This window comes from Tachysurus fulvidraco, chromosome 17, assembly GCF_022655615.1.
Source record: "Tachysurus fulvidraco isolate hzauxx_2018 chromosome 17, HZAU_PFXX_2.0, whole genome shotgun sequence".
Lineage (NCBI taxonomy): Eukaryota > Metazoa > Chordata > Actinopteri > Siluriformes > Bagridae > Tachysurus > Tachysurus fulvidraco.
In genome coordinates this window covers 8,598,929-8,626,145 of record NC_062534.1, presented here as the reverse complement: position 1 = coordinate 8,626,145, position 27,217 = coordinate 8,598,929, and the positions used below count along the sequence as shown (strand labels likewise).

Sequence of the window (27,217 nt, the reverse complement as noted above, 5' to 3'; positions counted from 1 at the left end):
TTCCTTCAGTTGTGACTGAATCACATGTCCGGTGCGTACAAAATCAGTACCGCTCTCGTACAGACTCAACACCAAGTCAAGAAGGTGTTGAGCTACCGATCGGAAGGTCATGAGTTCGAATCCCAGGTCCACCAAGCTGCCACTGCTGGCAAAGCCCTTAACCCTCAATTGCTCAGTTGTATAAAAATTAGATAATGCAAGTCTGCTCTAGATAAGAGTGTCTGCTAAATGCTGGAAATGGAAATATCTTGCTCGGTAAGAGGTGAACAATATATCAAAGCAAAGGAACAAAAATAATTTGGTTACAAACAAAACACCACCATTTCACGTCACACTTGTATAACAAGTAAGAAGACACAGAGCTGTTTGTGATACAGTCCTTAAAACAAGTCATTAATGAGGATAATTGAGAATTAAGATACTGTCATGTCTCGGGTTACCTAAATTAAACTTTGTATACATGACACACACACATATACACACATACACATGCGCGCGCGCACACACACACATCTATTTTTTTTAACTAAACAACAAAATAAGTAGTAATTTTTATAGCATATGTGTATTTATGTTCATTTAGATTAATCTCAAGGCTTCTGTGCTGCACTTTATTTCTGAAGTCCATTAAAGATACAGCCAAAGCTAAGTGATGTTAGAACAGCTAGCACGTTGGTCTGGTTAGCTGTTAGCTACGCTAAGTTATTGTAAAGGACAATATTCTTTATTTACACCGTACCTCATATGTGCTCCTGTGTTTCCTTTTGAATTCATCAGCCCCGCTTTTTCTGCTGTAGCTCCATGCAGAATAAGAGCTAGACCTCTGAAGAAGAAGAGCTAAGTTTCGTCTCTGAATGTGGAACCCGCACCGAACCGGGACCAAGAGCGGCGCCATGTTGGTCTCACTGTGCGCACGTGATCACGCTGAGGTCGCTTAAAGTCTGCAATTACGGTAAATCGGTTGCGTCTGTTGGTGCGCTATTGAGACACGTTAGGTCTTATAAATGAAAATATATAACGTATAAACTAAGTTTAACGTTGGAGTATAAAATAGTATTTTCGTTTTTCATGTTGCCACGTCTGTTTTCGGTTTACTCACAGTACTAAAAACATCGTATTGAAACCGCTGTATATAATCCTTATGCGTGTATATACAGGGTTTTATGGTAATCACCTAGGCGATGGGAAAGTTGAGAGGGAAAGTCTATTTTTAATGTCTATTTCAGATATTAGAAAGATTTAAATGTACAGAAAACAGACACTTTTTTATAAATCGATTTTTAATGTAAATATAATGCTGCGCGCGAATGAACGGTATGTTTAATAACTCAAGTTTCTCACACGTCTGCGCATTCCGTAAGTCAATACACGTGGTTATAGAAAGTATGCCTTTCCATTCAGAGTAACATTTACGTTACAGATTTTTAATTATAGGGATCATTTGACCTACGTGTAAATGTACGTGACGAGACACATACGTCTAAGAATTACAAATTTTAGAAATCTTCTGCGCAAATATACGCAACTTTGACTGCTCGAAGCAACCACGAAAGCAGGTGACGTGTCGCTTTGACCAAAACACATGTCAGGTTGCGCTGTCACGTGCAGCCCTTTCACTAGAAAAAACGTTGATTATTCGTTTATCTTTTTTTCGGTGTACGATTTGTAGGTTCCTACGAGCAATTACACGTTTCATAGACACTTTCTAATCAGACGTAGTGACGTGTAATAGCATGCCTTGCCATAATCAACAGGTTGCACGTGGCAGTAACTGTGATCAACACTCAATGAAGCAGGTGCGTTTTGCCAATGGCGATGGTTCAGACAGCGAGTCTTTGGAGAAAGAGATCAAAGCCGAAATAAACGGCGACCTCCCGATCCAGCTGAAGATTTTACCCCTCACTGAGCAAATCCGTGAACTACAGACCATAATCAGGGACAAGTGAGCTTTACCCGGTCCTGACTCATGCATGTGCTGAACTTACCTCTTGTATTACACTAATATTTCAATGTGTTCCCCATAGAACCACAAGTAGAGGCGACTTTGTGTTCAGTGCTGACAGACTGGTAAGAATCAGAGTCAATCATGTACACAATCTGACCAAAACAGTGATCCGTCCCAATGTAGGGCTTCCTTAAGTTACTTAGTGCTGGAGAGATGACCTGCTTTTATTATGTATCTTCTCCACAGAAACAAATTGTAGTGTGGTAGCTTAGTGGTTAAGGTGTTGAGCTACCATTCAGAAGGTCATGAGTTCGAATCCCAGGTCCACCAAGCTGCCACTGTTGGGCTCCTGAGCAAGACCCTTAATAACCCTCAATTGCTCAGTTGTATAAAAATGAGATCATGTAAATCGCTCTGGATAAAGACGTCAGCTATAAAATGTAAATGTTTATATATATACTCTATATACTATGTATACTTGCATACAGCACTGTGCAAAAGATGTGTGTACATACAGAAGTGCTGTCAAGCTAAAAACCTACAAAAATAACCAAATGAAATGTTTGTACAACACTTCAACTAGAAAGTGAACACACCACGGGCCTGTTTCAGAAAGCAGGTTAAGTGAAAACTCTGAGTATGTTAGCGCTGAAATGAGGGAAACTCTGTGTTTTCTATTTCAGAAAGGGAGGTATGTTAAACCCAGGAAAGCAGGTTAAGTTAAGCCTGTTTCTGAGAGGTAACTTGTACTCAGAGACAGTTACCATAGTAACTAACTCTGTGATCCTAACCTGGTCTGGAGCTGGTTTTCTTCAGTAAACCCAGAGTTTCTTTCGGTCTCCTCCCCTTTTTTTAAAGAGGAAGCGATGTTTAAACACCTCAATCATTGCCCCCATTTCCGTTACACAGAGAGCATCAAAGGGAATGAAATGTCCTTTTATGGATGATCCTGTTGATGAAGTGGCTGTATTAATTCGTAGGGAGTTACATTTACATCGGGAGAGGATTTTGAGGCCCAGAGTGGATTTTTGTCATATCCCTACGCATTTTTATTTGAGCGGTACCGTTTTTCTTTACAGTCAATAAGATACATTCATAATGTCATCCATCCTTACATCAGAAACATCAGCCATCACGGCCGTGCTCTTACGTCCGAGCAGATGCTTTGCGTTGCCTTACGTTTCTTTGCAAATGGTAGTTTTGTGTATAACATCGGGGATGCAGAACATATTAGAAAGGCTACTGTTTGCAGAGCGGTCAGGAAGTGTGCCTCGCTCTTAAGTGCTTTCTGACAATTTTTATGTTGTTTCCTGATGAAATAAAATACCGTTCTTCCGGTTTCACCTCTGATATAACAGTTGGGAATTTACTCTAAAATAGTTCTTAATTAGTAACTACAAATTACATCTTCAACAAGTCTAATTAGATTAATGTAATAATTACTATCTCTAGAAAGTATTGGTCTACTTACTAATTTTGTCTACTTACTTATTAATTACTTTCCAAATCCCAAATCAACCTGAAAGACTTGAACAATAAGGAGAGACAAGAAACTGCACTTCTAATGCTTTCAAATAAACAATTGCATGAATTAGAGGGTTACATTAAAAATATACCATTTAAAGGTGTGTGTATGTATGTGTATATATATATATATATATTTATATTAAATCCACTATTGTTTTATACTGCAGTGTAAATACTTGTTCATATTCTCCATATGCTTGCATAAGCATTTCCAGTTCTGCTGGTGAGAAATATGCAGACTTTTTTTTTGTATGACGCTGTTGCCATGGTGACTCGTTATATCTGCGCTCCATTGATAATGGCTTTTTATAGTTGTGGTGCACGCGCTTAACTCAGAGTCAGTCAATTTAGAGTTGATAAAACTAACTCATTTCAGCTGTTCTGTAACCAAAACTCCGTTTCCCATCTCAGGGTTTGTCAACTCAGAGTTCAAGTTTAAACTCAGAGTTGGTTGAACCTCCTTTCTGAAACAGGCCCCTGGACACACTAACATAAACTTTGCTTTATACAAATACTGTACATCAGTAGTCTCAGGTACACCTTGTGCAGTTTTTTTTATGGAAATTGGCCTTATGATACATCTTGGAGATTTTGCTGCACTTCTTTTAGATGCTCTGACAGTCATACTTACCCTTTTTATGTTCATTTGGTATGTTTATATTCAGTCATCTGTCTGAATCTGACTGCATATACTTCTTTGACTGATTGATAGAGATTGAGATTAATTGCATATTATTTCGTTGCTTTTAAATATAACAACAACTTTTTCTGTTTCTACTGACCGATAATGCTGATAGACCGATAATGCCGACAGACCGATAAAGTCCTAAAATAAACAATGCAGAATTTAATTAACATAAAAAAGGTATTTCTACCTTCTATGACTTTTACACAGTACTGTATTACTGCCATTATTATGATACTTTTCAAGCAGACTTGTTTAACTAATCAATCGTTATTTTTGTAATATTAAGTGCTCTTATCACACCAGATATAAGCCACATATATCGTCTTACTCACAATTACAATCGCAGGAAATAATGACACTGTATATTGTATATACACTACTTATTTATATATAAATATATACTGAACGAATTATAAAGCAACATTTGTTTTTGCCCCCATTTTTCATGAGCTGAACTCAAAGATCTTTTCTATGTACACAAAAGGCCTATTTCTCTCAAATATTGTTCACAAATCTGTCTAAATCTGTGCTAGTGAGCACTTCTCCTTTGCTGAGATAATCCATCCACCTCACAGGTGTGGCATATCAAGATGCTGATTAGACCGCATGATTATTGCACAGTGCCTTTTACATATAGCACTTTGCATTTTATAGTGTCCACAATAAAAGGCCACTAAACAATGTGCAGTTTTTATGACACAGCACAAAGTTTTGAGGGAGCGCGCTGACTGCAGGAATGTCCACCTGAGCTGTTGCTCATGAAATAGGCATATATATATATATATATATATATATATATATATATATATATATATATATATATATATATATATATATATGTAATACAGGTCAAATATATACGGTATGCTATGCTTCCATAATTATTATATATATTACATAATTCTTTTTTTTTAAATAAATTTTAAAATACCACATTATTAGAAAACGTAATTATTTGCCCATAGATACGGAATTGCTATTGGAAAATAAGCCACAAAAGGATGAAGTTGAAGTGGATTATTTTCCAGTAATGTTCTAAATGTCCTCTATAAGACCATTTAAATCACAGCAGCATCTACAATTCTTTATTTATCTTGGAAAATGTATTCATGGAGAAAAGAAAGTACACATTTCTTCAATTTTGTTCTTTTTTTTATTATGGCCTAAGTAACAGTTGCGTGGTATTTAACAATTTCTATAAACAAACAAATAACGTCAGGTGACAACAATACAGCATATTTCAATATGTAGAATTTTTCCCTCATAAAGTAAAGTAACTTTACAGAAGTAGGTGTGGAAAAATATAAGTAAACCCTTCCTAATTCCATAATCATTTAGAGTGTAATTAGCAGCCAGGTATTACTAATGAAATGTACAAAAATGGTTATTTATCAAGAAGAGAAGACTACCATTATAAAAGCTGAACATTTGGTGGTTTGGTGTTCTGGAGCACTCAGGTGTGTGTCTACATTATGCCAAAAAGAAAAGACATCAGCCATGATCTCAAAGAAGCAATTATGTCTTCTTTCTCATTATTCTGGGAAGGTTTACAAAGCCATCTCCAGACATCTACAGTGACTATTTACAAACAGGGAGCATTCCAGATTGGCACCAGGAGTGCCAGCAAATTCAGTCTAATGTATATAATGAAAAAAGACAGAGCTACAACTTGTGACTTTGTAAACCCGCTACATGTTTATGTTCATGACAGCACAATCAGAAAAAAAAAAACAACTGAACAATGACAGCTTTCATGGAAGTGTGGCTAAAAAAAGCCAATTGTCAAAAGTTCTGGAACAATATCCCTTGATACATCCTGATGAAACCAAGGTGGAGATGTTTGCTTAAAAAAAAAAAAAACAAGCACAACTTATCACCTTGTACCAACTGTCAAGCCTTAGTGGTGATGGGGTTGAAGATTTGGATGATTAGCCAGAGGACCTGGGAAATCGTAGACACTCAGACAACGATGAACTCCACTTTCTGACACTTTCATAAGTTGGGCCAAAGTTTCATGCAGTGGTGTCCCAAGGTGTCCTCAAGGTGTCACGATGGCCGAGTCAAGTCCAGGCCTGAGCCATTCCATCCTCAACCACAGTGATATTCGGGGGTATAAAGAAATGCTCTCAAACATCAATGAACTGAAACGATGTTGTAAAGAAGAGTCGGCCAAAAGTTAGCTGCTAAATTTGGTTCTACCACGTTGAACTCCATCATACTTCTCTTTCCCTTCTGATATTTGAATGCTGGCTTGTGTGTTTTGATGTTGTCACCAGTTAGTTGTTTGTTTATAGAAATTGAAGATGCCTACATGATGATTTAAACAAGTAACTTAAATACGTAATTTAAACCCTAATAACTAAAAATTATTATAAATATATAAAATAAAATATACTGACCTTTAGAAATGCTGACATCGGAGATTCCTACTGGAGAGTTCTTTATCAAGGCATCACTCCATCAGCTCAACATTGTTAAATGACCACTTTTCCTCCACTTATTCGTTTATTATTAACCATAGGATGTGAATGAACTGTTACTATAGAAACAATAATGCATTAGAACGATTGCCTTAATATAAATCTGTTGTTTATTTTTATTATTATTTGGCTCCCAGCCAAAAATTATTTCCAGAGCTTCTAATATAGAAATTTTAATCAACACCTTCTGACCAATCAGTTTCAGTTCAACAACGCTGTGGCAGAAAAATTCAATAACACCCATCTGTCAAGATCACGTTAGCAAAACCGTGTATGATCATCTCATTAAAGCTAAGTACATAAATATATAATATCTGTTACCAGGACACAAGTTATATATTTAGTTCAGGCATATTTCTAAAACAGTATTCACAGCAATAATGAATGCTCTTCACATGCACACTTTGAGAGAGCAGTGTTATAAAATAATAAGATAAAATAAAATGACAGGAAGAAAAATAAAGCTGCAACAGTGCACTTGAAGAATTAATTACATCGTCTCGTTGAGCATTTTATTAGGAACACCTGCACACTATTTATTCATGTAGTTATCTTATTGGCCAACGGATACAGTCATGCGGATGCTGATTAAAAGCATCTGGTCAGGTAATGTTCAAACATCAGAACGGAGAAAAAATTTAATCTCTATGATTTAACCATGCAGTTGATGCCAGATGAGATTGTATTGTATTGATTGTATGAGTATTGTAGAAACTTATAATTTGGGATTTTTGCACACATCAGTCTCTAAGAATGGTGCAGAAAACAAAAAAAAACATCTTGTAAGTGACAGTAAACCTCTCAACATTGAAAGCATCACACCTTGATGCGAGTGGGCTACAAAAGTATTAAACATCATCAGGTTCCACTTCTGTCAGTCAAGACATGGAAATCTGAGAGTACAGTCAGACTCCCCCAAACTGGACATCTGTCAACTGGAAAATAACCCGGGGTCCTAATTCCCAGCTGTTTTGTTGAGTCTGTGCCCAGTGTAACTATGTTCTGATGTTTGATGTTAACATAACCTGACGTTTCTGACGTATCTGCGTGATTTTATGCATTGCACTGCTGCCACACTATTGGCCGATTAAATAATTGCATGAATGTTTAGCGTTCAGTAAGTGTACTTTAGATTAGATTTAGCTTTAGATCTGTATTATATCCGATTTTTGTTTGTGCAAAGGATTACTTGAACTATAATATATAATATATATGCTGCCATTTCATTAAGATGCACCCTTGATCTGTTCATAGATTAGACTTGCTGTTGAAGAAGGACTCAATCAGCTGCCTTATACTGAGTGCACAGTGACTACACCCACAGGTAAGTAGCCTCACTTTGTTTATAACTGAGCTGCTTTTCTACAGTTTGATTACAGAACCTTTCTTTATGTATATAGAGCTAACTGGATACCTTCAGTCTTGATAATGAATCTTTTTGGAGTTTTAATATGTAAATTTATGTGTTTACAGTGGCCTATTAGTGCCAATCAAGTAAATAAGGGGGGAGGAAGCAGCAGAAAATTAAGAAATGTATCAGTGTGAAGTCAAAACGGAAAGTTCTTGTTGCTTAGTCAGGCACCATATGACTTTCACATGGAAAATCAGTCACACGGTTTCAGTCAGGTATTTAGTCAGCAAAAACCAAACAATAAAATGAAGTCACTTCCTTATATAACACTTTCTGTGTAATGTCAACAGCATATCTGAATTAACATGATATAAATGATATAAATAAGCACAAATTATCAGTTTTCACTCAATCTCCACCATACTGAGTCTGAGTCCCGACTTCAACAGATGCATTAATCGTCTCTAGTTTCATTTATCCATCAAGTTTTACCTTCTGTCCCTGAGTTTACGTTCTGCTTTTTGGGTCCAAACTAAGTGCAAAACACATTAACAAATCAGAAAACACATTAACAAATCAGAAAACACAACGGCAAGTCAGACAACCCGGAAACGGTAGGTATAATTTGTGGATGGAAACTTACCGATCATCGGACGAGACACCTGTCATTCACCTGTATATCTTGAATGACAGGTGTCTTGTCCTATGATCGGTAAGTTTCCATTCAAAAACGATACCTACCGTTTCCGGGTTGTCTGACTTGTCGGTGTGTTTTCGGATTTGTTAATGTGTTTTCAGATTTGTTCATTTGTTTTCGGATTTGTTAATGTGTTTTCGGATTTGTTAATTTGTTTTCAGATTTGTTCATTTGTTTTCACATTTTTCATTTGTTTTCGGATTTGTTAATGTGTTTTCGGATTTGTTAATTTCTTTTTGGATTTGTTGATGTGTTTTTTGATTTGTTAATTTGTTTCGGATTTGTTAATTTGTTTTGCACTTCTCGGCCACCGTACCAAACCCCTCACAAGTCATAACAAAATTAGACTGTTAACATTCTCCAGCTCTCAGATTTCTACAGTGTCTCTGACTGACACACACTGTAGCCAATCAGCAACAGGGCCAATCAGTTCTGCTCAGTTCAGAACTAGTTTGAGTGTTGAGTGAGTTAAGCAGGTTTTTTTTTAAATGATGTTTGTTTTATTTGTTTATACTTTTTGATTTTCTGTTTAAATTAGTTTTTTTTCTTTTTTGTTTGTATTTGTTTTCTTGTTTTGGCTTGTCTTTTTGAGTTTTTTGTGTTTTCTGTTTTGTTGTAATTTTTGTTTTGCTGTTATTTTTTATTTATTAGTTGGGTTTTTTGTTTTTTATTTCTGTTTTTTTCCATTTTGTGTTCTTGAATTTTCTCTTTTGTGTTGGATTTGTTGTCATATTCTCTGATTTGCCCTCATATATTTGGTTTGTTCAGGCATTTTTACAGTCCACTGTAAATATCCGTTGCTGTGTCAGTTTTCATGAATAATTCATTTTCATTCTAACTTCCAGGTCAGAAGTATGAAGGTGTCAAATTTAAGCGAGGCAACTGTGGCGTCAGTATAATGAGAAGTGGTGTGTCACATTTGTAACTTTTATATATAAACACAAACCTGTTTTTGGAATTCTATTGTGACTCTGAATGTATCTGCCACCTTAAAACAGGTGAAGCGATGGAGCAAGGCCTAAGGGACTGCTGTCGATCTATCCGCATCGGCAAGATTCTCATACAGACTGATGAGGAGACGCTGAAAGCTAAAGTATACTATGCAAAGTTCCCACCGGACATCTACAGAAGAAAAATCCTGCTCATGTACCCTATACTGAGTAAGTACCGACTGAAACTGAAACTAATACTAAAATAAATCCAAATATATTACTATTGTGTGCAACAGTTTGAATCCCTCGTGGGGTTTCAAATGCTAATTTTATGTCACATACATTAACATACTGTCATGAAATTAGCATACAGTTGCAGGTAAGTGTGATCTTTAATAATAAACTCATAGACAAAAATCGGCAAGCAGAATCAAAAACGTATTTTAAGCATTCATTTAATTCAGTCCTTATTGATTATTGAGTTATTTTCACTGGTTTTATTTGTAATTTTATTTGAAATTCAGTTTTCAGATGATTTTTTTTTTTGTTTATTGTAATTGTCTTGAATTAACGTAGTGTTTTAATTTCAGTTAGATGATTTCTACATTACACACACGTGCAGTTTGACTACATGCTGATAGACACCAGTATGACTTATTATCTGTTGACTCTGTTCAAACAGATCAGCTTCCAAAGCTTTGACATTCCTGCTAATATGTCCGGTAACCCTGGCATACTTGCAAACTAATAAATGACTTTCCCGGAGCACTGCTGAAATCTCTACTGAAACTCTCTACTGAGTAACTTTAAGTCCAGCGTTTTCTGTCTCTTTGACTTCTGAATTAACTTCTGTCTTATTAAATCCTGTGTTTGATAGGCAGACAGACAGACAGGCAGGCAGACTTTATTAATCCCAAGTTCTTGTATTACAGCAGCATGGGACGTAACTAAATACAACACACGTGCACACAAAATATAACATATACCAGAATATAATATAATATTAATGTAGTATTGATATGAAACAGTTGTGAATTTAAGCATATTGTTATCAATATTTGTCATAGTACACTGGCAGTAGATAATGAATATGAATAAGCTGGAGAATCTAGAATAAAATTATATTAATATTTGTACCAGTGCATTGTGAAGGTATTATCACCTGTCACTGCCAGTGTCCACCTGTGATACCAGCTTGCTAAGATGCTATCATTTCATTTATATTTCGTTATATTTGTTGTCTTGTAATTTGAATATCTCGTTTTATCTTAACTTCTCTCATCTTATTTTAACTTCTCATCTTGTCTTATTTTGTCTTATTATATCTCATCTTATCTATCTTATCTCATCTTGTCTATCTTGTCTCATTTTATCTATCTTATCTCATCTTATCTATCTTATCTCATCTTATCTATCTTGTCTCATTTTATCTACTGTATCTTATCTCATCTTATCTATCTCATCTTATCTTATCTAATTGTATCTATCTTATCTCATCTTATCTTATCTTATCTCATCTTAACTTATTTTAACTTATCTTATCTCAACTTACCTAATCTTATCTTATCTTAACCTCTCAGAGGTATAATGAAAATACAGCACAAGTAAAAAAATATTAGCACCAGAATCACTAAGCACTCTAGATATTCCAATAAGACATAAAAAGTTTGTTTTTTGGCTTGACTAAGCCGACTCAGCAACCGAGAGAAGTAGTTTTCATCTAAAAATTTATATATTATTTAAAATATTCCCTTACTTATGTTGATTTTGGTTAATTGTTATAGTTGAAACCTTAAATATCAAGTGTGTAGTTGCTTTATTTTAAAGACATTCATTTTGTCCTATTGGTGTGCAAACATTTGTGTGTAACGTATATGACAATATAATGAAAAATCCTGTGTAATGTGTAAATTTACACAGGAAAATAACTTAGCTCTACAGTTAAATGTGTAAATAGACATTACGTTTATATTATTAATGAACCTTGTGTACATTTAGAAAGCTTATTAATTTATATAACGATTCATTGTGTAAATGTAATTGGAAGACTGAATTGAGACTTTGAGGTTCTGCAGCTTATTTGGCCAAATCTAAAAGAAAATCCTACAGTGCACATTACTGAAGGTTAGGAGCTTTCCACCTAGCATTGTTTCATTTGTATATAGTATATACTGTATTTCTGAACCACTGATTAAATATATCCTACATTGTTATTCTTTTCCCAAGTGCTCTTGACAACTTCCACTCTTAGTTCAGAGGCATGCGTCACTTATTGTACACAGGTCTGCACTTGAGCACTGTTTTTGTAATTCGGTAGCAGACTAAAGAAAGAAAGTTTGGGCAAGTATTTTAATGCTAAGCTTTCAGATCCCTTTCCTTCAGCCATCTGCAGTCTACAGTCATGTTGAAATGATCCCCCAGGCAACCAAAGCTCATCTACACTTTAACTGAGCTAACAGTAGCAGAGATTCCTTCTGGGAAATAGCTAGGGCAAGTCAGCAAAGGCATAGTCGAGCTTTAGAGTGCAAGAGCTAGCCCTTATCTACTGGAGAGCCAATCTTCTGTTGTCTAGCATGTTCTCTCTGAAGCTTCTGTTATACATAATATGCTATGAACCTATTGCCTTATTCACTACTATACCCATCATTATTATAATGATGTAGCTGTGAAAACTAGTAGCAATTTCAAACAAAAGTTCCCAAAAATATAAAAAAAGGTGAGAACTGCATTCAGATGCCTCCCCCAATATATACAATATATTTATAAACTAATTAATTTATGGAACAGCATTAATAGCCAATTCTAAATAACATTTAACATTCAAATTTACTTGTATAGTTGTTTTTTTACAATGATTTTTCCAAAGTCTATTTACAGAAATGTATACATTTATAATAGAATTGAGAAATTTATGCCTAACAAGCAAGCAAGAGGTAACGGAGCAAATGTAGAACTCCCTTTGCGATATGAGGAAGAAACCTTTTTACCTTAATTGCCAGCAGCATTAATAACTTTAGTGTACGTCTTCTTAAGTGTCTCCTAAAAGTGTCTCCTAAAAGTGTCCGATTATGGTCATCTCTTCCCTCCACTCATCTCAACACTGTTAACATAAACTCATAAGTCTATTCTGCTAAATAATTTGCTTTTTTAGGCCATTTAGACTTTTGTACAGAATGTTAAGCACTCTATTCAGTCGTGAAGATACATAGCAGGTGCAATGTGGCTATTTTGACCATTGTTATTTAAGTCTCTTTCAGTATAGCAGGCATTTTAGAGATTTAGACACAGTGACTGATTTTCCCTTTGTGTTTGTTTAACTCGCTGCTTAATTAACATTATCTTTGCAGGTAAGGTTAGAAATCAGTGTAAAAAAAAGGTTTGTATTAGTAAAATTAGTTATTATTAGTAATATTTTTTGTTTTCTAAAAGTTTGCCAGAATAAAGCTATAGTGACATCCAGTGGGTTTCCCAAATGGCTGGCATGGATATTTTTTCCTTAATGTGCATACGGACACCTGCAATTTCCACAGCACCTTCTACAATGCAGTTAAAATCCTAAAGCCTAGCCACTTTGTTAGAGCTGACCTTTGCGTCTCGTTCCACGTTTCCAGCTTGTTCAGCCACCCAGGATAATTATGGGTCTGGCAAGGAAATTATACAGTCACTGCCAGTTAGGCACAAAGTGCTGAATAGCACGGGGATGGGCCCTTGAAATAGCAGCATAATGGGTGGTTTATGTCGGACGTTAATACACTTAACCATTGTGCGCCATTCAAAGTCAAATGCCACAATGAATAATGTCTTCATCAGTGCTCGTCACTCATTTCCCATGATGTTAGGAACGTATATTTACCATGTACTCATTGTCCTGCTGTTGGTGGCATCAGATTAATCTGGTTCAATGTTGAAGAGAGAAATACAAAATGTTTAGACAGCACTGTGTTATTCATTTTCATTCACATTTGTACATCTAGCAGGTACTTTTAACAAAAGCCACACAAAGAAAAAGATTCAAAGTCATGCAGTGATCCAGAAACATGTTAAACAGTTAAACACACATTTATACTTTCAGTTGTTAATAGGATCGCTGTTGAATCTTCACGTTTTTAGAATCCACTCAAACACTGGAAATCTTCTAGAGCCTCTACTCTAAGAAATATTTGCTCAGTTGGCTGAAGCCTTTATCCATAGCGACTTACAACTGAGACAGAATACACGCTCTTGTTCAAGACCCTAACAGTTGTGATTTGCCAGTGCTGAGTATTGAATTCAGAGCTTTACTATAGTCGCAATGACTTAGTCACTGAGCCACTACTTATTTCTAAATGTTGGTTTAATTTATACGGTCGTATGCAAAAGTTTAGGAACCCCTAACAATTTCCATGATTTTCGTTTACAAATATTTGGGTGTTTGGATCAGCAATTTCATTTTGATCTATCAAATAACTGAAGGACACAGTAATATTTCAGTAGTGAAATGAGGTTTATTGGATTAACAGAAAATGTGCAATATGCATCAAAACAAAATTAGACAGGTGCATAAATTTGGGCACCCTTGCCATTTTGTTGATTTGAATACGTGTAACTACTTAGCACTGAGTAATTGGAACACGCAATTGGTTTGGTGGCTCATTAAGCCTTGACCTTCATAGACAGGTACATCCAATCATGAGAAAAGGTATTTATAAGGTGGCCAATTGCATGTTGTTGTTCTCTTTGACTCTCCTCTGAAGAGTGGCAACATGGAGGTCTCAAAGCAACTCTCAAATAACCTGAAAACAAATATTGTTCAACATTATGGTTTAGGGGATTTTAGGGAATTTATTATTTTATAAATGTATTTTTTTTCCCATAAAAATAAACCAACATTCAGTACCTCATTCCTAATTCTACAGTCAATGCGATTAGTAGTTACACTGTAATTAGTACTCGAATGTTACTAATGAAATGTGCAAGATTAGTTAATCATCAAGTAAGTGTGAGTACATCTGTAAAATCAAAACCTTTGGCAGTTTGGTGTGTTAGTTGTGTGTCTACATCAGGTCAAGAAGAAAAGATATAAGCCATGACCACAGAGAAGCAGTTGTTGTTGGTCATCAATCTGAGAAGGGTTATAAGGCTGTCTCCTATTCACCTTCTACAGTGAGAAGTATTGTTTACAAATGAAGAGCCTTCTGTCTTCCCAGGAGTGTGCATCCATCAAATTCAGTAGAAGGCAACATTGTTTAATTTACCCAAGAGCTACATCATGTGAGGCACAGGCCTCTGTAAGCAATATGGGCTCTCCAAAAGGTTTTTCAAAATCTATACAAACCACAGATGTTCTGGAACAATGTAAATTGCACTGATGAGACCAAGGTGACCAAGAGGTTTGTTAATCATGCAGAGAGCCATGTTTGTTAAAAAACACCTTAAACCAACTCCCAAGCAGGATGGTGGAGGGTTGATGATTTGGGCTTGAGTTTACTTCAGTTACTCAAGCTTCAGTTTATTGGTGCTACGTTACTGAATTACTGTATGTTTTTTTACCCTCTTTATTTCTGAATGTTGGTTTATTCTTTTATGGGGTTATATAAATGACTAAATAAGTCTAAAATAAGACCTAAACTTTATTGAAGGATCTGGTAAATACGTCTTCTGTATTATTTAAATACCATTGAATATATTTGAGAAATTTTATTGAAGTATAAAGAAAATTATAGTTTTTTTGACCTGTTTGCTTTGAATTTTTTTTATCTACTCATTAATAGATATTACGGCAATATTAAACAAAATGCATATTTGTTTTATTAAAGCATACTTGGTCAACAACTATATTTTTTATTGCAGGGAAAAGTAGTTATCCATAAAAAGAGTTATGTTAAAAACAAATTAATACTATTAAACAGTTTCACTGTTGTTGTTAATCTTTTATTAAGAGATCATGTTAGATCTGTTCGATCAGGACTGTCCAGTCCTATTTATAAGGTACCAGGGTTAGATAAAACCACAGATCTAAACTCCAAACAAGACTAAATAAAACACATAAAATTGTCTTGTGTTACATCTTTCACTTATACCATCCCTAAATAAAAGGTTAAAAGAAGAAATGACCAAAAGTATATCCAAAGTCTTGAGGGTTCAAACTTTGACACACTTATCTTGAATTGTCAAATAGAACCTTATCATTTCAGTTGATTCATAACACAAATGTGTCGTTTTAATGTGATATGTGTGGAAACATGACCTAACAAATCTGCGGTGATATTTTCGCCCTGCAGGTAGCGGGAACACTGTCATCGAAGCGGTACGAGTGCTGATCGATCACGGCGTCCAGCCTTTGCACATCATCCTCCTGAGCCTTTTTTCTACTCCTCACGGTAAAATGGCATCAGTGTAGCATCAAATATCACAACACTTTTAAACCATCTATATCTAAGGGATTTTTAACTATGTTTCATTTTGTGATTTTAGGGGTTAAATCAATTGTTGAAGAGTTTCCAGAACTCACCATCCTCACCACTGAAGTCCATTCTGTAGCTCCAACTCACTTTGGACAGAAATACTTTGGTACAGACTGATTTTTCATTTGGAATTATAAGCCTTAATACGGTATAATACGGTTTGCATTATAATTGTTCGAAGTGCCTTAGTATAGTATGTTAGAAGTGCAGAGGAGGATTATTTAATGCAGTGCTTCTGTAAGTAGGGTTGGTGAAGCATAGCTAGAGGACTGTGTTGTTGTTTTTTTTTGTCCTATTCACCATTATAGAATTTTGACTGTTTATTTTTTATTTGAAGGGTTTATTCTTAAGATTTAATGGGCAGGATGCACTGGATTAATGAAATTCCAGTGATTGGAATAGCTACAGTAGTGTACATCATAAATACAAATAGGTGGCAGAAGAAAGGAAAGTGTTGTAGTAAACTGCTGTTCCACAATGAGTCTTCAGTGAGTCTTGAGCATCCATACTACAAATCTCTGAACAGTACTGGAGGGTTACTTGAATGACTTGTTTATGGCTATTAATATGACACGTAAGCTGCTGCTCTGGTGTTTAACCTAACCACTTTCACTTTCCTAGCTCCACGAACTAACGAGACATGTTTCTGAATCAGACAATAAATGCTTACTTCATTGCCCAATCAGTATTGTTTTCATCTTCATCTTTGTCTTTTATCCATCATCAGTTTGCCAAGCAGCCCAGAGAGGATGGCAGAGTGAAATACAAAATATATCTGAAAATATGTGAAAATTCTTAGATGATTCAATTCCATATGTGCATGTTATTGGATAAGCAGCAGGAGCAGGGGATCTGATACAGAAGTTGAGCTGATTCATGTTTAGACAAGAAAAGTTGTTGAACTGCAGCCAGTTATTTTTAACTTTATAGTATTATCTACAAGTACTAGGTTTGTTCAGATGAAATACTTTGCTGGGTCTGCATCAAAAGGGAACCTCATCCTCATTTGGGTGACGGTAGAGAGTTTGATTATAAATATACAGTCCGACAATCGTGTATTGATGAAGAGGTTTTTGTTCTCAGTGACCACATGTAGATGGCGTCTCCTCTTAGAATGTCCGAATACTTCATGAAGCAGAATCCAACATCTCTAGCTCTCTAGATGCCTCAGGATCCTCACAATTGACATTGTCTCAAAGCAGCTTTACATATGTGTGGAAGTTACTATATATCTCCCTATATTTTCCCTAATGAGCAAGCAAGAAAAAAAACTCCTTGAGATGATGTGAGAAAGAAACCTACAGAGGAACCAATCCTCATTTGTGTGATAATGGACAGTAAATAATGTAAGTGTAAATAATGTAATTTCTACAACAGTTTATAGTTGAGTGGGATTAAGCAACCAAGAGCTCAGAGAAGAGCTGGTGACCTCCGACGACATGAGACTAGATGTGGGGGTATCCGGCAATGCGACAAACTTTATGTAAATACGGTGTGACCTGGTGCAGTAACTACCAGTACAAGACAATAGAGTGTATGTGATCTGTGCTAAAGAACACACAGTTCTCCTTCATCTTGTATGATATTATGCATATATACACTGATGGACTATATATGTGCTATATAGTGCTTGTATTGTTTACAGGTGGGGATGTGATAGCCTAGTGGTTAAGGTCATGAGTTTGAATCCCAAGACCACCAAGCTGCCACTGCTGGGCCCCTGAGCAATTAGCCCTCAATTGCTCAGTTGTATAAATTGAAATAAAAATGTAGGACACTCTGGATAAAGGTGTCTGCTAAATAATGTAAATGTATGAAAACAAATGTTAAATTTTAGCGAGAAGTAAACCAATTAGTCCACAGATAAACGTTACTACGGCAACCACCAGCTGGCAACATGCAGCAATAATATTACTGAATGTTTAAAGATAGCGTAAAGTTGATCAGTCAGAAGAACTTAATAATAGGATAAGTGGACCTTAACCATGCAGTAGAATAATACAGTAGTGGTTCTCAAAGCAGGGTATGTTGTTACAGTGTTGGAAAGCAAAACCTAGAGTTTATTATATTCATCAATATATATTTACTTTTTTAGTTACTAAACTATTTGCCTGGTTTTTATAATTGGATGTTGGATTATGGGTTTAATCCAAACAGCTTTATCTCACGGTCTAATGATCTCTTTTGATGGAAAGGCCAGCAATTAAAAATCCTCCAATAAATATCCAAGATATTATTGTACACATTTAAATGAGGTTTGTTTGTTTTATTTACGTAGTATTACATTCAGAAGCAGTGTTAATAGGGTGTATGAACCTTTGCCCTCCTGCATACAAAAGCAGGTGATTTTTCCTTTAAATTCTCCCCCATCTTCAGGAATGCCACAGAAGTTTGGTTCAAATGGTGCATTTATTCATTGTCACAGAACAAAAACGATCTGAAAATAATTAGATGTGGAACCAGAAGTGTTCATTAGGATAAATAAAGATTTCAAAAAGAGGAAGGACACGTGGAATAGCACATCAACACAATGACTCATAAGAAAGGATCATATGACAAACACATGACTAAACACAAAGACTACGACAGGGATTACGACGCGTGAACGTCTCGTACATTTCCATAATACCGAGAAAAGGCTTAAGTACAAAAATAAGGACAGGACACTGATATGGAATACAGTCAGTGATAATTAGTTAAAAGTGGCACTCGAGACTTGATGAGAGGCGCAGGTGAGCTGCAGCCACCGCAAACTAACTGCTTGTGCATTTCTACTCTCACCAGATTTAGCTCATGACCCTGATAAGCCTGGGAAGCCCAATCAGGTGTTATTTCAGCTAAACGTGGACTCGGAACGGACAACACTGAGTCAGCCGCAAAATGAAAACACCCATGTTATATCCATCATAAAAAGGACAAATATTTAAATAAAAAGTACTATTCACTGCACCACAGTGATTTTACAGGAGAGTCTTTACAGTCTTTGATGAATCTTTAAGGCTTGGAGAGACATCAGGCTTGCAGGACAATTGGTAGAACTTGGAGCAAGTGACCACAGGAAAAGATGTCAGCTTTTGTTGCCACTGTGACACCAGATGCCACCGATAATGGAGCGAACGGGGTGCGATGAATCTGTGAGCTGAAATCTAATACAATATGAGATGCACGGTCATTACAAATCATTATCTTGTACACAGTAGACAAAGCATATCCAAGCCCCAGGGAACAGTCTGTGATCGTCCTTGATGATTCTTGAAGAGTGCTCGTGATGATGAGGATCATCCAGAACATACAAAGTGAAATAGAAGAAAAAAAAAAGAGGACAAAGCAACTTCGTCCAACAAATTTTACTCTATGAGCATAAGCTTTTCTGGAATTCTCCAGTATTTGGAATGCTGTCTCTTCATCTAAGATTTGGTGTTTAGGCGCTTTTACAGTGCAAGCCTGCAGCAGCTGAAAGTACTCCTCTGGTAAAGAGAAAATAAAACATGAGTCATACCAAATATAATCCCTCATCCAGTACTGAATAAACAAAACAAACAAAAGTCTATACTTACCATGAAATATAGCTATTCAATATCCAGTCTGACTGAAGGCTCATTCTCCATTTCACCATCTGCACAGAAAGAGATTGGTAAAGAAAACTTAAACCTGCGTTCCAAATCACACACTTGTTCCCTATTCTTTTGCATTTTGTTGTGTAAATAGTATGAGTAGAGTTTTCACACAGAAAACTCCAACAAGGACAAGTGCACTTCAAGTATCCAGACCATGCACTGAAGGAAAAAAAAAGTCTGGTCAATCGACAGCACTTCCGTTTATGGGCTGAGATACCAGAGGTTACAAATTTTCAAGATAACCGACGACACTCCAGTGGACACGACATCTTATAAATGTATTTTAAGTTACCTCTGGTTGTGTGATTGAGTGATTACACAATTATTTTTAAAAAAATCACTGTATTCTGATTCTGTAGTCACATTATACTGGTTTGGAGTCATTTGCTATCTACTGGGACACACCATGTATTTCCTGTAAGTAAAAAAAAACAGTGATCCATTTGAGATGATACAACTCTTCTCAAACTCATTTATCTAGACGAGTACTAGAGTACACAGTGCATAGTGTGCAGTACGCAAGATGGGTCGCAGCTATAGTCTATACCATTTTTGCTAAAAATAGCTAGATAATCCTCAACTGAATTTCTAATTCCTCTCCACTGCTTCTCTTTTTCTACTCATCCCGAGGCATCCACAGATTGTACCAGCTCCACTTGTGTTCTGTGTCATGAAGATTTCAGACGTTCATTGAGATGGGACCAAGACCTGTGAGAATCCTGAAGCATCTAGAGATTCTGCTTCGTGAGCTAGTCGGACATTTAAGGAGGAGATGCCAACTACATGTGGTCTTTCAGAACAACCTCTTCTTCATCAATACACAATTCCCGGACTGTACATTTATAAATCACACCCTCTGGTATCACCTAAATGAGGATGAGGTTCTCTTTTGAGTTTGGTTCTTTTCAGGGTCTCTTCCTCTTCCATCTAAGGGAGTTTTTCCTCAGTCACCTCAGGCTTGTTCATTGGGTATGAATACTGTACAAACATATTTAAATGTACACTGTTGAAAACCCTATACAAATACATTTGAACTGAATTAAATCCTAGTTTTTTTTGTAACTTTCACATTGTTGATGAAACCCTCAAGGGAAAGGGGATGAAAACCTGTGAGTGTTTATTTACACAGCGTATGTGTGTGTGTGTTATTTGCTATGAGAGAGTCGAAATTATAAATTACAATAAGAATCAAAATTAAGTAAGTAATGTATCGAATGTCTGTGGTTTTACAAATCTAAGAAACCAGTTTTTTTGTGATTTCATCATCTGAAACGAGACAAGAGTTAAAAACACACTTGCTATGATTTATTTATCTCCGTCAACCTTTAGCACATTTTCTGTTTGTTGAAGAGAACAGCTATCTTGTCCAAGCGCAAACCCCTGTGTGTTGATCTCTGACGTGTGATCCCTTTTAGAGGAGACACAAATGTGCCTTTGCAACTGATAAAACAAATCACATTGTCTCATCAATTAGCTGGAATGGATCAACGGTTCTTCTTTAAGTTCTATCATGTCCTCACCTGTGCTGTCCTCATTTGAGCCATCTTCCTGCCATCTCCTCTCATTGGACAGTAAGGGGTTTCGACATTCGCTCAGAGTCCGCAGAGGGAAACGGTGGCCGTCACCTTTGCTAAAGACCACAAGGAACACAAGGTTAAATATCCACACGTTGTGTTGTAAAAGCCATGACACAACAATTCTATTGTGTTTTAATACCCTTCCACCCATAATATACAACATAAGGCACTGCAGTTTACTAACCTGGTGAAAACTGGGAAAAACCACAGTTTTATATCTTCTCCGAAGACCTGCAGAAGGTTCTTGCGGAAGCCGACGTTAAAGCCGTTCCTGTCAGGACCATTTTGAAAGACAGGTGCAGAGAAAGCCTCTGAAAAAACACAAAGAAAAAATGTTTTAGTTTATGTGCTGTATTATCCATCAATCTACATTAAATGGCCACAAGATTGTTGACACATGACTACTGAACATCCAGTTCCAGTTTAAGTCTCCTGTTTGCTGGGGTAATAAAATCCACTGTCCTGTGAAGGCTTTCCACTGGATTTTGAAGCATGTCTGTGGAGATCATGAGATAGACCCAAGGATGTCTGGTGGTACAGTCCAAACCATGTCTTCATGGATATCGCTTTGTGCCATTTAGTCAGAAATATCTGTCTTTCTGTCTGTCTAAGTCTGTCTATCTATCTAAGTTAAGGTCATACGTTTGCATATGTCTTGCAGAATGATCCTAGAAATTAATTTTGCTTTTATGCTTCATACAGTGAACCCTTTCCAACAGCAGCTGTATGAGTCGGAGATGTATTTTTTCACTGTGAGGAAAAACTCAGGGACTCATACACAACTGTTACGAAAGGTGCCACCCGGGGTTGTAAACTTTTGTTCAGGACGATCGGTGTATAGTGTTATGATTTTGTCTTCTGGGAAACATGTACATATCTCGTGTAGCTTCTAAAGAGCAGTACTGAATGGAAAAAAGAAAAAGATCCTTGAATAAAATAGTTTAAAGTAAAAGTATTAAGTATATATAAGAATAAAGTGTGTGTGTGTGTGTGTAAACGTTTTAACTGATCCGTGTGTGTAAATTCAGTTACGATTTTATTTTGGACGTTATGTGAAGGACATACCATGTACATGTAAAACAGCTTATTTATGGCAGTGCTAAAAAATGAATTATTCACATTTTGTATCTATTTAATCTTTTCTATGTAAATGTCAAATGACAATAAAGTTAAACACTAAATATACTAAGAAGAAGGTTTTCTGTATGGTAACTAAGTGGAATAGTGTTTAGAAAAATGAAGAATACAGTTTATATAAATAAAATAAAACAGTGCTGTTAAACCTGAAAACAAGTTTTTGAATGCATGTTAATCACCAATTATTAGTTGTGATTACTACGAATGATGATAATAATAATAATAATAATAATAATAATAATATTGTGAACGAGCTTTAACTAGTGGTTTCTGCATATATATTTTGCCATACAAATCTTACAGCATTACTTTGACTAGAGCAATCATACCCAATGTGGACCTGTTCTTCGCCACCAGCCAGCAGTGGTAGCCGAAGAGGAACATGAGGCTCACGAAGAACATGACAGCCACAAACAAAAGGAAAAGGACATGGAACTTAGCATGACCGTTTGGAAGCTCGCCCTGAAAAACAAATGAAATGTAGCATCATTTAACTGAAAAAGGCAAATATCTTGCTTCAAGTATTTATTCACAGAGGATTTTAATATGCATGGAATAAACACATCCAAAGTGACAAATAAACGCTGCGTCATATCAGTAATCATTGTTTTATTAATCAGAATGAGCTCATTAATACAACCCTGTGATTTGAATTACAACAGGCCATACAGTCAGAGCTGTTGTTTGGTAAATTAGGCAACAGTTTGTCACTAATCAGATTTGGGAACTCAAAAAGCCCAGAGTTTCATATTTAAATTGGCTACAGAGTGAAGGTGTCAAAACAAAGGGATGTTTGTTTTACTATCTGAGGACACTCACCACCCAGAACTTGAGGAAATACTGAAACACAGTTGAGGCGATGAAGACACAGTAGAGCATGGAGTAAGACAGAAAGAGGAGGAAGAACTTGTAGTTTGAGTAACCAACACAGTTGTTCACCCTGGGGCAGAGAAAAGTAAATAAAAATCAAACACAGACCTTGTGAATTTATGCTTAAAACATATGAATTGGGTCATGGAAGCCTTTATTATCATCACAACATATACATTACAGCACAGTGGAATTCTTTTGTTAGAAAAATAATAAGCGGTGGGGTTGTAATCTGCAGGCCGAAACGAATCAGAATTATTGCTATAATTATTGTATTATTCAGATTATTGCTAAAGCTAACAATTTTTGATTTATTAAAGCAATTTATATGACAATTTGTTCATTCCAGTGCACATCACATTATGACATGTCTCAGAGCAAGTTCATTCCTTTTAGCACGTATACTATAGCAGCTAGAAACACCGGATACCACACCAGCCTCCCATTTTGTAATAAGACAGAAAAAAAAATTTTTTTCGAGTTTTTAGAGTTTGTCATGTTACCAAGATGCTGTTTCAATGCGACAAATTTAGAAACATCTTTAAATCCATGTAGGTGGATCTTTTTCCAATTGAGTCATTGAGTTGTATGCAGTAATGCAAGATTGGTGCATTACTTAAAGGTGGACATACCAGAAAATTCATCAGCACTTTCTGACCAATCAGAAATGAGGATTAAGCAGCACTGTGTAAATTCATTAGAGGTTCATTTACAAATACACATATAATGATTACAAAAGCTCTCTGTTATTCAATTCAGAATTCAGCAGCTTCCCCTAGAGTTTCAAGTCTTTTTTTTCCCCTTGTTTCTTTCTTGTATATGATCAGACATACTGTCATGGGAAAAAAGAATGTAATGTCCTTCAGAAATCAGGTGACAACAAAAATAACAACTCAACAGATTTCAGTTCAACAGAATATGTAGGTATTTTCCAAAAACATTTTACACAATTGTTATTTAGGCTCTATGAACTAAAACAGAACTGAAGTAGGGTGTTCTTTCTTTTCTCATGACTGTATTTCACAAATAATGGATTAGATTGAAAAACACAAAATGTTTTAAGTTCTTTAACTTACCATGGACAGTGATGATCCATTTTCAGGACACACCTAGAACAAGAAAGTTACTTTGCGGTTAATGCAATGTGAATAAAATAAATTTATCTGCTCTTATATATCTAAGCTTGTGTCTGACAAACACCTAGTTTTTACTCGAGCATGGTGATCCGCTTTTCCATTCATTAACATCAAATGGAACAAGACATTATGGAAAACTTACGCTTCACAGACTGAGCAGTGGTGACAGCGGTCTGGCTTTATTAGCTGACAGTAATCACAGAACCTGACAGCTAAACACATAGAAATGAAGGGAAATTTGTCAGCGTCTGAATTGAGACTCATGTTCAGCAAACACACTATAGACAGTATATACTGCTGTACCTAAAACAAATAGACCATTATGTGCAGATGTAATGTTTAGACTATTCAAGAGAGCAGAAGGACAGGAAAATTTATGAAAGATCTTTTATCTTATCTAGTATTTGATCATGGTATAAATGTATTTTCTTTATTTCAAATGCTTAAAAAAAAACAGTAAAGACAATTTAAGGATGTCTACCTCCTGCCTGAGTTCGTGTGAAGATGGGGAGCTTGTTAGCTATATCAATCAAGATCTGTTTCTGAACATCAGGCCTCTCCTCCATCTCATATCTCTCTTTGTCCCTGTAGGAGAGGTGGAACTGTCGCAAAAGAAAAGTACATCCATGCTGAACACTGGTAGCACAGTCTGGTAAACATAGTGAATCAAACACACCAAACATGCCAACCTTTTTGGACGGCATGGCCGCTGGAGTGAAGATAGCCTTCCAGTAGGTCCAGCAGAACATCACAAAGCATATGTGGAAGACCAAAATGTAAATAGCTGCAGAAGAACCCAGATAACAATTCATCGATATGATGTAAGCTGCCATGTACTGATTTTACTCATTTTTGACTAAAATATTATACTCAAGGAGATCGCAAAAAAAAAAAAAGCATACAGTGGTCATTTCTTAACTCAACCACTTCTCCAAGTCAAAGATAAGACATGCAGTAAAGAATAAATCCTTAAAGCTGAATCATTTCAACATTAACAGTGACTTACCCTTCTCTAGTGCGTTATGGAGAGTAACTGAAACACAAATAAAGTCCCAAAATGAATGAGTCTTTCAGAATAATAAGCTAAGACGGTCTGTAATGTCTAAGTAAAATTGTTTGATATTTTATTAGCATGCTGTTTGTTTATATCATAACAGTCCAGGTGCATATACTGTAAGCTAAAGTGACTTCTAATAAGTACATAATAAATAAAATGTAAACCATATTTAAATCACATTATGTTTCAACCTTTACCTTATTATTAAACAGTGATGACAATAAAACAGACTGTAAAATTAGACCGGGATGTAAAAATCCTCCCCTTACTGTGATGTAAACACTGGGCGATATGAAGCTAGCTAAGGCTAGCTCGCTAAATCAGAGGGAAAACATTAGAAACAAGAAGACTTACAGATACAAAGTTCAAACACGTATGCATAATAAGACCACAGGACCACGGCTGAAATAATGACAACAGGGATCCAGGAGAATATTCTCTGACAACATCTCAGTCCTCTTGACAGAGCCATAGTCGGACTAACACCACGGTCATGTTCTCTGCTATCTACTGCTAATCCTCGCCTGGGAAACCGGAAGCAGTTCTGCGATCCATTGATTGAAACGGAAGAGAGCGTGTGTAGTTTATAGTCAGTTACTATCACATGTAAATACATATAGACACATAAATACATAGATAGAGCAATCAATCAATTGGAAAATAAATACATTGTATGTACAGTTCTATAGATGATAGAATAGAATAGAAATACACTGTGCTTGTGCTGGTTGTGCTGGGGCTCTGTATCACCTGCCAGATGGTAAAATTTCAAAAAGTGGATGACTTGGATGTGAGAGATCAAGAGTGATTTTCTGAGGCATTTTCCTCACTCTGTATCTCTACAGTTCATGATGGGTGGGCAGGGGAACAGCAATAATCAGTTTCTCTGTGGTCATAACAGCAATAACCCTTTCAGCAGTTTCTCTGTAGTCATATATACACATATACATTATACATATATACTACACACACACACACACACACACACACATATATATATATTCAATGTAATTCAATTCTTATTCAATTGTATTTGTATAGCACTTTTTACAGTCAACATTGTTTCAAAACAGCTTTACATAACATAAACATAAAACAAAAGGTTATTATAAAGAGTAAGATTAATAGAATACAAAATTCAAGATTAATGTTAGATATATTTAAATTATATATATATATATATATATATATATATATATATATATATATATATATATATATATATATTGTATAGTATCCACGGTCATTTAAAATGTATCATAAACCAAGATATCTAAAATTACAAAGTATATTAAATAATTGTTTTAATTTTGTAATTTTACTGCTATGCTACAATGGTACAATAATACAAACACTATAATAATTTTGAGTACAACTGAATAATTCACTTATATTATTAGTTAGCCTAATAAAATATAGTGTAAAACTCAGTGTATTGTATCACTTTATCACCTGCTTTACACATTTCCACCAATAGGTGTCACTACACGTCTACTGTTAAAATAAAACGAGTCAATCATTCTTGCACAAGCCATCACTGAAAAATCATGAACAACTAAATAACAATGGTCTTAATGGCCATCCCAGAAATGTTGGGTCGACCCAGAAAAAAATATACTTTTTTTCTAGCTTTGTTCTGTTGACACATGGCATCATTTTTTCAACTAGATTTTATTTATCAGTCAAATGTCAAATGGCCTGTTCAAGATAAGACCAAGTGTGTGCTAACTAATTAACTAAGCTAAACAAATTAGTGATTT

General features: G+C 35.7%; 3 protein-coding genes across 10 annotated transcripts in view; 1 reads left to right on the top strand and 2 right to left on the bottom strand.

Moving 5' to 3' along the window:
• abcb7 (ATP-binding cassette, sub-family B (MDR/TAP), member 7) overlaps positions 1 to 922 on the bottom strand; it is a 30,205-nt gene extending 29,283 nt beyond the window's left edge. Inside the window, exon 1 of the mRNA XM_027135213.2 lies at positions 740 to 922. Within this exon, the coding sequence (XP_026991014.2) occupies positions 740 to 895 (156 nt within the window). The 5' untranslated portion in view covers positions 896 to 922. The remainder of the gene's footprint in view (positions 1 to 739) is intronic.
• LOC113635660 (uracil phosphoribosyltransferase homolog) lies at positions 834 to 20,558 on the top strand. 7 transcript variants are annotated; one of them, XM_027135222.2, is made up of 9 exons: positions 834 to 952; positions 1,755 to 1,942; positions 2,025 to 2,067; positions 7,895 to 7,964; positions 9,534 to 9,596; positions 9,687 to 9,848; positions 15,881 to 15,979; positions 16,074 to 16,169; positions 20,321 to 20,558. In XM_027135222.2, exons 2-9 carry the CDS (start codon positions 1,788 to 1,790, stop codon positions 20,392 to 20,394), a joined length of 762 nt encoding a protein of 253 aa, XP_026991023.1. In that variant the 5' UTR covers positions 834 to 952; positions 1,755 to 1,787; the 3' UTR covers positions 20,395 to 20,558. The 7 variants fall into 7 exon arrangements, with proteins under 7 accessions (XP_026991023.1, XP_026991021.1, XP_026991022.1 ...); XM_027135220.2 differs by lacking the exon at positions 834 to 952 and adding an exon at positions 997 to 1,314; XM_027135221.2 differs by lacking the exon at positions 834 to 952 and adding an exon at positions 997 to 1,356.
• On the bottom strand, positions 18,454 to 26,006 carry zdhhc15b (zinc finger DHHC-type palmitoyltransferase 15b). 2 transcript variants are annotated; one of them, XM_047802077.1, is made up of 12 exons: positions 25,812 to 26,006; positions 25,407 to 25,433; positions 25,090 to 25,184; positions 24,882 to 25,002; positions 24,543 to 24,612; positions 24,341 to 24,373; positions 23,214 to 23,334; positions 22,724 to 22,856; positions 21,442 to 21,568; positions 21,201 to 21,310; positions 19,621 to 19,679; positions 18,454 to 19,527 (listed from the first exon to the last, which is right to left on the bottom strand). In XM_047802077.1, the coding sequence occupies exons 1-11, from the start codon at positions 25,927 to 25,929 to the stop codon at positions 19,633 to 19,635; spliced, it is 1,002 nt and encodes a 333-aa protein (XP_047658033.1). In that variant the 5' UTR covers positions 25,930 to 26,006; the 3' UTR covers positions 18,454 to 19,527; positions 19,621 to 19,632. The 2 variants fall into 2 exon arrangements, with proteins under 2 accessions (XP_047658033.1, XP_026991015.2); XM_027135214.2 differs by having other exon boundaries at positions 18,454 to 19,530; positions 25,812 to 26,005.
• Positions 26,007 to 27,217: the final 1,211 nt, after the last annotated feature.

Bases quoted from the DNA above. Each gene is read 5' to 3' on its own strand.
- LOC113635660 (XM_027135217.2), top strand. From the start codon at position 1,734: ATGCCTTGCCATAATCAACAGGTTGCACGTGGCAGTAACTGTGATCAA. The intron at 2,068-7,894 runs GTAAGAATCAGA...ATCTGTTCATAG, and splicing joins TGTTCAGTGCTGACAGACTG to ATTAGACTTGCTGTTGAAGA. The intron at 9,597-9,686 runs GTGTGTCACATT...ACCTTAAAACAG, and splicing joins CGTCAGTATAATGAGAAGTG to GTGAAGCGATGGAGCAAGGC.
- zdhhc15b (XM_047802077.1), bottom strand. From the start codon at position 25,929: ATGGCTCTGTCAAGAGGACTGAGATGTTGTCAGAGAATATTCTCCTGG. The intron at 25,185-25,406 runs GTAAGTCACTGT...GTTCTTCTGCAG, and splicing joins CCATAACGCACTAGAGAAGG to CTATTTACATTTTGGTCTTC. The intron at 21,569-22,723 runs GTATGATTGCTC...GTGTTTTTTCAG, and splicing joins GAAGAACAGGTCCACATTGG to AGGCTTTCTCTGCACCTGTC.